The 10,000-nt window shown below is 40.9% G+C and overlaps 1 protein-coding gene across 1 annotated transcript in view; it reads left to right on the top strand.

The window, feature by feature from the left end:
• The window catches only part of LOC143291113 (gamma-1-syntrophin-like), a 34,931-nt gene that overhangs the window by 1,374 nt on the left and 23,557 nt on the right, over positions 1 to 10,000 (top strand). The window contains exons 2-4 of the mRNA XM_076600741.1: positions 3,735 to 3,881; positions 6,394 to 6,552; positions 8,219 to 8,345. Of these exons, the coding sequence (XP_076456856.1) occupies positions 3,735 to 3,881; positions 6,394 to 6,552; positions 8,219 to 8,345 (433 nt within the window). The remainder of the gene's footprint in view (positions 1 to 3,734; positions 3,882 to 6,393; positions 6,553 to 8,218; positions 8,346 to 10,000) is intronic.

The raw sequence follows: 10,000 nt of genomic DNA, 5'->3' as shown, positions 1-10,000 counted from the left end.
ATAAAGGATACAGGCTGGTGTACCCTTAATTCAACATGTTATCAGGGCTTCTGATAGCACATGTAAATGTATATATATGCATCTCTGACACTTTCAAAATGGAAAGGACACACTTCCTATCTACATCAAGCGGGTCTTTGGGACGTTCTAAAAATTCCAAGAACAAACACACACACACACACCAAAAGTGAAAATCCTGAGCTTCATTCTGACATTTGGATCATCTACGCTGAAGAGCAGTTCTTTTCTTTCTCCACTCCCTGGGCCAGAAGCCAGGGACGATCATGACCAGAAGGTGTGCCTGTCTTTGTATGTTGGTAGCAGTTGCAGATTTGATGGAATGTGCAGCATAAGAGTGACCCTCTGAAGGTATCCTGGGACCCCAAGAGTTAAGATAACAGTCCCTGGGACCCCCAGGATTTTAAACTTGTCAAAAGCTGTGTGTTGTATGTAAGAACAGTGTAGGGAAAAAGGATACACGGTTGTGTACACACAGAGCAATGTGTTAAACATATGATGACAGTGTAGGACAAAAGGACACAGGGTGGTAATGTTGTACATAACACACTGTGTGATGTCAGAGAGTGGTGTACACAATACAGTATGATACTTGTGATGACAGTATAGGAAATGGTACACAGTGTGTTATGTGTGATGTCAGAGAGTGCTGTACACAGTGCAGTATGATACTTGTGATGACAGTATAGGAAATGGATACAGGGTGGAAATGGTACACAGTGTGTTATGTCTGATGTCAGAGAGTGCTGTACACAATACAGTATGATACTTGTGATGACAGTATAGGATATGGATACAGGGTGGTACAGCTTCAAACACATACTCTTTGTCCAGTGTGTTATGTTTGATTACAGTGTAATAAAAAGGATATGTGAATTTTACTACACTCTGTCCTGTGTGTGTGTTTTTTTTGTTTTTTTTTTTTATTAAACTGTTGGAAAAAAGGATAATGGTAATAATAATAATAATAATAATAATGGATACTTATATAGCACACTATCCAGAAATATGCTCTAGGTGCTTTACAAAAACGCTTTGTTAACATAAAACATTACATCTATGTTACATACACACACCAAAATATGACTACACACATGTACACACACACACACACACACACACACACACACACACACACACACACACACACTGCGTACATACATTTCATACATTTTAACAATACATATGTATCTAACAGCTACCCTAACACATACGCACACATAGGCAGGCACAAACTTACATAAACGCACGCGCACACAATACACATTCATATACATGCATGTAGTTATGTCCACATACATATGTATACATACATAGTCAAGCACAGCTAACAGAGGTATTCTACACATATATATTATGTGTGACAACAGTGTTGTTTATATCTGTTTTAAATGAATGTCTTCTTCATTTGTGGGCTGCAACTCCCACGTTCACTCATATGTACACGATTGGGCTTTTTATGTGTATGAATGTTTTTACCCCGCCATTTAGGCAGCCATACTCTGTTTTGCGGGGGTTAAATGGATGTCAAAGTGTGTAGATTGATTCATGTACGCTTCACCACAGTGTAGTAAAAAAAAAAAAAAAAAAAATACAGGTTGTTGAACTTGCTGTGCAGCATGTTAGGAGTGATGACAGTGTTGGAAACAAGGAATCAGGGTGGTGTAAATTGAATTAAACTGTAGGTGTGATGTCAGTGTTGGAAACAAGGAATCAGGGTGATGTAAATTGAATTAAACTGTAGGTGTGATGACAGTGTTGGAAACAAGGAATCAGGGTGGTGTAGATTGAATTAAACTGTAGGTGTGATGACAGTGTTGGAAACAAGGGGTCAGGGTGGTGTAAATTGAATTAAACTGTAGGTGTGATGACAGTGTTGGAAACAAGGAATCAGGGTGATGTAAATTGAATTAAACTGTAGGTGTGATGACAGTGTTGGAAGTAAGGAATCAGGGTGGTGTAAACTGAATTAAGCTGTAGGTGTGATGACAGTGTTGGAAACAAGGGGTCAGTGTGATGTAAATTGAATTAAACTGTGTGATGTAAATTGAATTAAACTGTAGGTGTGATGTCAGTGTTGGAAACAAGGAATCAGGGTGATGTAAATTGAATTAAACTGTAGGTGTGATGACAGTGTTGGAAACAAGGGGTCAGGGTGATGTAAATTTAATTAAACTGTAGGTGTGATGACAGTGTTGGAAACAAGGATCGGGGTGATGTAAATTTAATTAAACTGTAGGTGTGATGACAGTGTTGGAAACAAGGAATCAGGGTGATGTAAATTGAATTAAACTGTAGGTGTGATGACAGTGTTGGAAACAAGGAATCAGGGTGATGTAAATTGAATTAAACTGTAGGTGTGATGTCAGTGTTGGAAACAAGGAATCAGGGTGATGTAAACTGAATTAAACTGTAGGTGTGATGACAGTGTTGGAAACAAGGATCCAGGGTGATGTAAATTGAATTAAACTGTAGGTGTGATGACAGTGTTGGAAACAAGGGGTCAGGGTGATGTAAATTGAATTAAACTGTAGGTGTGATGTCAGTGTTGGAAACAAGGATCAGGGTAGTGTAAATTGAATTAAACTGTAGGTGTGATGTCAGTGTTGGAAACAAGGAATCAGGGTGACGTAAATTGAATTAAACTGTAGGTGTGATGACAGTGTTGGAAACAAGGAATCAGGGTGATGTAAATTGAATTAAACTGTAGGTGTGATGTCAGTGTTGGAAACAAGGAATCAGGGTGATGTAAATTGAATTAAACTGTAGGTGTGATGACAGTGTTGGAAACAAGGAATCAGGGTGACGTAAATTGAATTAAACTGTAGGTGTGATGACAGTGTTGGAAATAAGGAATCAGGGTGATGTAAATTGAATTAAACTGTAGGTGTGATGACAGTGTTGGAAACAAGGGGTCAGTGTGATGTAAATTGAATTAAACTGTGTGATGTAAATTGAATTAAACTGTAGGTGTGATGTCAGTGTTGGAAACAAGGAATCAGGGTGATGTAAATTGAATTAAACTGTAGGTGTGATGACAGTGTTGGAAACAAGGAATCAGGGTGATGTAAATTGAATTAAACTGTAGGTGTGATGACAGTGTTGGAAACAAGGAATCAGGGTGATGTAAATTGAATTAAACTGTAGGTGTGATGACAGTGTTGGAAATAAGGAATCAGGGCGGTGTAAATTGAATTAAACTGTAGGTGTGATGACAGTGTTGGAAACAAGGAATCAGGGTGATGTAAATTGAATTAAACTGTAGGTGTGATGTCAGTGTTGGAAACAAGGGTCAGGGTGATGTAAATTGAATTAAACTGTAGGTGTGATGACAGTGTTGGAAACAAGGAATCAGGGTGGTGTAAATTGAATTAAGCTGTAGGTGTGATGACAGTGTTGGAAACAAGGGGTCAGTGTGATGTAAATTGAATTAAACTGTGTGATGTAAATTGAATTAAACTGTAGGTGTGATGTCAGTGTTGGAAACAAGGAATCAGGGTGATGTAAATTGAATTAAACTGTAGGTGTGATGACAGTGTTGGAAACAAGGAATCAGGGTGATGTAAATTGAATTAAACTGTAGGTGTGATGTACAGTGTTGGAAACAAGGAATCAGGGTGATGTAAATTGAATTAAACTGTAGGTGTGATGACAGTGTTGGAAACAAGGACCCAGGGTGGTGTAAATAAATTGAATCGTGCTGTCTGTGCTGACAGTGTAAGCGAGGGGTGCTGAGCATTCAGGACGGGCAGAGCAAGGTGCACACGGTGCAGCTGGTGCTCTACAATGATGCCCTGCTGATCCAGAAGGAGGAGTGGGTCAACGTCCCTCTGGATGATGAGGACGAGGTCTTTCTCAACATGGTGGGTGTGTTGCGGCATGGTTGGTTGGTTTTTGTTGTTGTTGTTGTGTGTGTGTGTGTGTGCATGTTTGTGTGTGTGTGTGTGTGTGTGCGCGCGCGCGTGTGTCCATGTGTGTGCGTGTGAGGCGGGGTTGTGTGTGTGTGTGTGTGTGTGCGTGTGTCTGTGTGTGTTTGTGGCATATATGTGTGTGGTATGTATTTATGTTTTTGTTTTTATGGGTTTTTTTTGGTTTGTGTGTGTGTGTGTTTGTGAAGGGGTGATGTTGTGTTAGTGTTATTGTGTGTGTGTGTGTGTGTGTGTGTGTGTGTGTGTGTTTTATTGTATGAGTATGTTTATGTATGTGATGTGGGTGTGTGTGCGTGTTTGTGGTTGGGCCTGTGTTTATGTTTGCTGTACTTGTTGGTGCTTGCGTGTGTTTTCAGAATTTGCTCCGAAACATGTTTGAAGGCATGACGAACACCAATGATTTCCTTCAGGAGTCCCTGAGTGTGCTTCCCCTGTGTGGAAACCCTATGGAAATGACTTGTGCATTCAGAGCTGAAGCAAAATTTGATATTCCCAATAGGCTGTCTAGAGTCACAAAGAGTTTGGATGTGTATCTAATTTTCCCCCTTTATTGCTTTTCTTTTCCGTGTGTAAGTGTGTTTGCATGTGTATATGTGTGAGAGTGTGCGTGGTTATGTGTGTGTGAGAACGAAAATATTTTTATAATTATGATCATTTCAAACAAAGATGCAGGTTTTTCCCGTGTTCAGCTGACTTTAGAGTTTTGATTTCCCTTTAGAAAGTGAGACGAGATGTTGCCAAAAACAAAAAAAAGCAAACAAAAAAACCTTCAGGAATAAAGCAGTTCCATCTGGCTCCTTATAGAAACCGAGACAACGTACAGGAATGTTTGTGTCAACCACAAAAAAACAAACAAACACAAAAATTGCAGTGAGGAATGTGAAATATGCTGGCATACCCCAGGTTATCGTGCTACTGTGGAGTGATGGCCTAGAGGTAACGCGTCCGCCTAGGAAGCGAGAGAATCTGTGCGCGCTGGTTCGAATCACGGCACAGCCCCCGAAATTTTCTCCCCCTCCACTAGACCTTGAGTGGTGGTCTGGACGCTAGTCATTTGGATGAGATGATAAACCGAGGTCCCGTGTGCAGCATGCACTTAGCGCACGTAAAAGAACCCACGGCAACAAAAAGGTTGTTCCTGGCAAAATTCTGTAGAAAAATCCACTTCAATAAGAAAAACAAATAAAACTGCATGCAGGAAAAAATACAAAAAAATGGGTGGCGCTGTAGTATGGCGACGCGCTTTCCCTGGGGAGAGCAGCCCGAATTTCACACAGAGAAATCTGTTGTGATAAAAAGAAATACAAATACAAATACAAATACTGAAACATACTGTGTTGACGTGGTATGGTCATCAGTTGTGCCTGAATATGACCATTAGAACAGCAGAGGAGGCAACTTCTGTGCCCGTTAGAATTCAGTTATAGTGGAGAGTGTCTTGCCCAAGTTACATCCCCACTGTCTCAGGCAAGAGGGCTTTTCGGACAGTTGGCCTTTGGATGGTCACCAAAGGCCAACTGTCCCCTATGGCTGCAGCTCTGAGAACGGCTGCAGTCCTGCACATTTAGAACCACTGCAATCCTTCCTTCTAGTTTGAGAGTAATAGTCCTTCACAAAGGGAATTCCCATTGCTGTGGAGAAACCATTGATATGCAGGTCTCACTTTGCTCTTGGCCCAGCTGTAAGTTTGTGTTGACCGGACTACAAGGCGTGATGGGTTACGCTGCTGGTCAGGCATCTGCTTAGCAGATGTGGTGTAGCGTATATGGATTTGTCCAAATGTAGTGACGCCTCCTTGAGATACTGATACTGATATTGATACTGATATCACCGCATACGCCTCAGCCCTCTGTCAGAAGTATAAGGACAAAAACCAATCGCTTCGCCAATAACTTTTTCCCCAAAATAGTCAATGCCCTGTCTGTCGAACAAATCCAGTACGATAACTAGAATTGTGCAATCAACAACCATCTACGTGAAGATCTAGTCATCAGCCCCATCCACATGTAATATGCGGCTTCTGTTCAAACGTGTGTATGTGTGTGTGTGTATGTGTGTGTGTGTGTGTGTGTGTGTGTGTATGAGTGTGTGTGTGTGTGTGTGTGTGTGTGTGCATGCCTGCATGCATGCGTGCATGTGTGCGTATGTGTGTGTGTGTGTGTGCAGTGCGTGCATGTGTGAGTATGCACAAGTTTTTATATTGATATGTACTTGTGTGTATCCTAATTTCTATTGTATCTGTGTTTGTGTATGATTTTCGATTTATGTTCGTACCTTGTTATGTACTATCCACCCCTCCCCAGTATTCCTTGTGACCCCGGTACAGTTGGTAATAAAGACATATTCTGTTCTATTCTGTTCTTTGCTGTTGACCCAACTGTAAGTTTGTGTTGACCTGGACTCTGCCGCCTACCGCTCACTGAAGCAGTCTCCCTGTGCGTGGCAGGTGCGTGAGGTGGAGATTGAGCGCGAGGGCACTGTGGGCCTGGGGCTGTGCGTCAAGGGGGGAGCGGAGCACCGGCTGCCAGTCCTCATCTCTCGCATCATCAAGAACCACGCCGCTGACCGCTGCAAGCAGCTGCTGGTGGGCGACGCCATCTTGAGGGTGAGGCTTGGGGGGGCGTGGGGGTTGGTGGTTGGGGGGTGGTGGGGGGCCAGGGGGGTTGGGGAGGGACTGGTTGTGGTATAATTTACAATGGAACCTTTCTGAAGGTGCCACCAGTGTTGTCAGTCTAGTGACAGTGATGATGATAGTGTTCAGAGAATGATGATTCATAATGATTGTGATGATGAAAGGCTGGTTGTGGTGTGGTTTACAGTGGAGTCTGTCTGAAGGTGTCGCCAGTGTTGTCAGAGTCTAGTGATAATCATAGTGATGATGGTGATATTGTATTCAGAGAATGATGATTCATAATGAATGTAATGATGAAAGACTGGTTGTATGAATGTGATGATGAAAGACTAGTTGTGGTGTGGTTTACAGTGGAACATCGTCTGTGAAGGTGCCACCAGTGTTGTCAGAGTTTAATGTCGGTGATGGTGATACTGTGTTCAGAGAATGATAATTCCTGATGATTGTGATAATGAAAGACTGGTAAGTGGTTGTGGTGTGGTTTACAATGGACCATTGTCTGTGAGCCAGTATTGTCAGTCAGTTTAATGTTGGTGATGTTGATACTGTGCTCAGAGAAAGATTATTTATAATGATTCTGTTGATGATTCTGTGTTCATAGTATCATTATTCATTATGATAGTGATGGTGATTCTGTGTTCAGAGTATGATAATTCATAATAATTGTGATGATGATTCTGTGTTATAGTATCATTATTCATAATGATTGTGACGATGATTCTGTGTTCATAGTATCATTATGCATGATTGTGATAATGATTCTGTGTTCATAGTATCATGATTCATAATGATTGTAATGATGATTCAGTGTTCATAGTATAATGATTCATTGTGATTGTGATGATTATATTGTGTTCAGAGTACGATTCCTAATGATTGTGGTGATGATTCTGTCTTCAGAGTGTAATCATCATTTTAATTGCCCCTGTGTCTGTAAAAGGTTATGGGACCTTTAACCCTTCTCATTCTAACATTCCAATATTCATCAGTACATACCTGTATCCATCCATGTATACCTACATGTAAGTATGATGGTCAGTTGTGTCCGACGATCACCATCAGAACAGCAGAGGAGGCAACTGCTGTCCCAACTATCTGGGCCAGAATTAGATTATTGTGGAGAATGTCATGCCTCTTAAGGAATTTGTATTTATATTTGTATTTCTTTTTATCACAACAGAATTCTCTGTGTGAAATTCAGGCTGCTCTCTTCGGGGAGAGCGTGTCACTACACTACAGCGCCACCCATTTTTTTGTATTTTTTCCTGTGTGCAGTTTGTTTTATTTGTTTTTCCTATCGAAGTGGATTTTTCTACAGAATTTTGCCAGGAACAACTTTTTTGTTGCCATGGGTTCTTTTACGTGTGCTAAGTGCATGCTGCACACGGGACCTCGGTTTATCGTTTCATCCAAATGACTAGCGTCCAGACCACCACTCAAGGTCTAGTGGAGGGGGAGAAAATATCGGTGGCTGAGCTGTGATTCGAACCAGCGCGCTCAGATTCTCTCGCTTCCTAGGCAGACGCGTTACCTCTAGGCCATCACTCCACAATGTGTACATACATTCACACATCACACACACACACACACACACACACACACATACACAGGTGACTGCACTCAGTGCGTCATGTTGCAGGTGAACGGCATCAACGTGGAGACGTGCACGCACGACGAGGTGGTGACGTTGCTGAAGCAGGCAGAGGGCAGCATGGTCACTCTGGCCGTCCGTCACTTCCGACCCGCCTCGCATTTCCTGAACAAAAGTCAGTGCCTGAACAATCGGATACATGTACAAGACAAACTCTTGATATTTGTAATTATGACATGAACTCATTCGTTTTTAATTACACATACTTAACCATGACCCACTAGTGCAGACTCCGGCAAGGGTCTGATTCCTGTCCTGTGCAATCTACTACCCGCCTGTGCGGAGAAAATGAAAGTAGCTAGGGCCGATAACCTCCCGAAGTAGGTTACCTCCCCTGTACATCCCTGACTAGCGCCCTCTTTTTCCAGCAGCCATCATCACTCCTGATTCTGTGCTCTTCATATGGCTAAGTTTTTTTCGTATTTGATATTTGTAATAATGACATGAGCTCATTCGTTATATGTGCTGTGTATGTGCTCCTTTTTTTTTTCTTTTCTTGTTCATATGTTACAGCATGTTATATGCAAAAAAGAAAAAAAAAAAAGAAAGAAAAAAGGATAACATGGTCATTTGTATCAAATGCGGCAGAAAGATCAAGCAATGTAAAGAAGACAGATAGATTTTACCATTTGTCCAGGGATGTTAAAATATCATTCATGATTTAAAAAAAAGAAAAAAAGAAAAAAAAGAGAAAGCGAAAAAAGAAAAAGTCAGTGTCCCCCTTCCTCCTTGCCTTATTCGACATGCCTGTGGAGCAGTTCAATATGTTTTTGTTTTTTTTAATATCATAATTCTGTTTCTTTTTCTTGGTATCTTTGTTTTTTCTAACTTCATTGATTTTTTTTTTTTTTTTTTTTTTGCTCCTGAAACGCACATGGGGTGAATTGGTGTTTTTATGTCATTTTCAACATTTTAGATTTGATTTCAGTTTTTATGTGCATGGAAACATATATAGGTAAATTGGTCATTTTATGTTATTTTCAATGTTTTTAACTTGATTTTAATTTTATGTGGTCTTCGTGAGATGTGGATGAACTGTTGTTGTTGTTTTTCATAGCATCGTTTGAACTAACTTTTTTCTGAATTATTTTTATTTTGTGTTGTCTTAAATTGGTTTTTTAGAACTAATGTGTATTCAGCCATGAAATGGCCCCTTTGTGGCCAGCTATGTCATAAGCAGCCTGATCTCATTTTTGTTTCTTTGTATACCCCTGCTGCCTGATGTTTTCCATTTTAGATATACACAAAAAGTGATTGTTGTTAAGTTAATTGTTTTGGTCTTGTTTTTTACTTGCTGCTATGGATTTGTGCTTCAGAAAAAGCAAAGCAGAAAGGTAAGGCATGTTTACTGCTGTCAGCGTTTTCTTTTAAGAAAAGGCGCTCAGCTTGGTGAAGTTTAGTGAGTGTGTGTGTGTGTGTAGTTGGCACACATGCTTGCATGTGTGTGTGTGTGTGTGTTAGCGCATATATATATACGTATACATACTATATTCATACATAAAAACATTCCCGATATACAAATTACGCCATGTATGATTGATTGTTTTTTCATGCATTTTAAAAACGAAGAAGAGAGGAACAGACAGGTGTGATAACATTAATGGGTTAAAAAGAAAGATGGCACTGTTGTGGGTATATCAGGGGAACATCAGGCATGTCAAATAGTGCTGAGTGTGTTCAGCTGAGTGAAACGGGCTGGGGGGTGAGGGGGGGGGTGGTGGTGGGGGGGAGGGGAGGGGAGCAGGAAGGATTTTGGGATCTTGAATAGAT

Source organism: Babylonia areolata, chromosome 16 (genome assembly GCF_041734735.1).
Source record: "Babylonia areolata isolate BAREFJ2019XMU chromosome 16, ASM4173473v1, whole genome shotgun sequence".
Lineage (NCBI taxonomy): Eukaryota > Metazoa > Mollusca > Gastropoda > Neogastropoda > Buccinidae > Babylonia > Babylonia areolata.
This window is presented reverse-complemented; position numbering and strand designations above follow the sequence as displayed.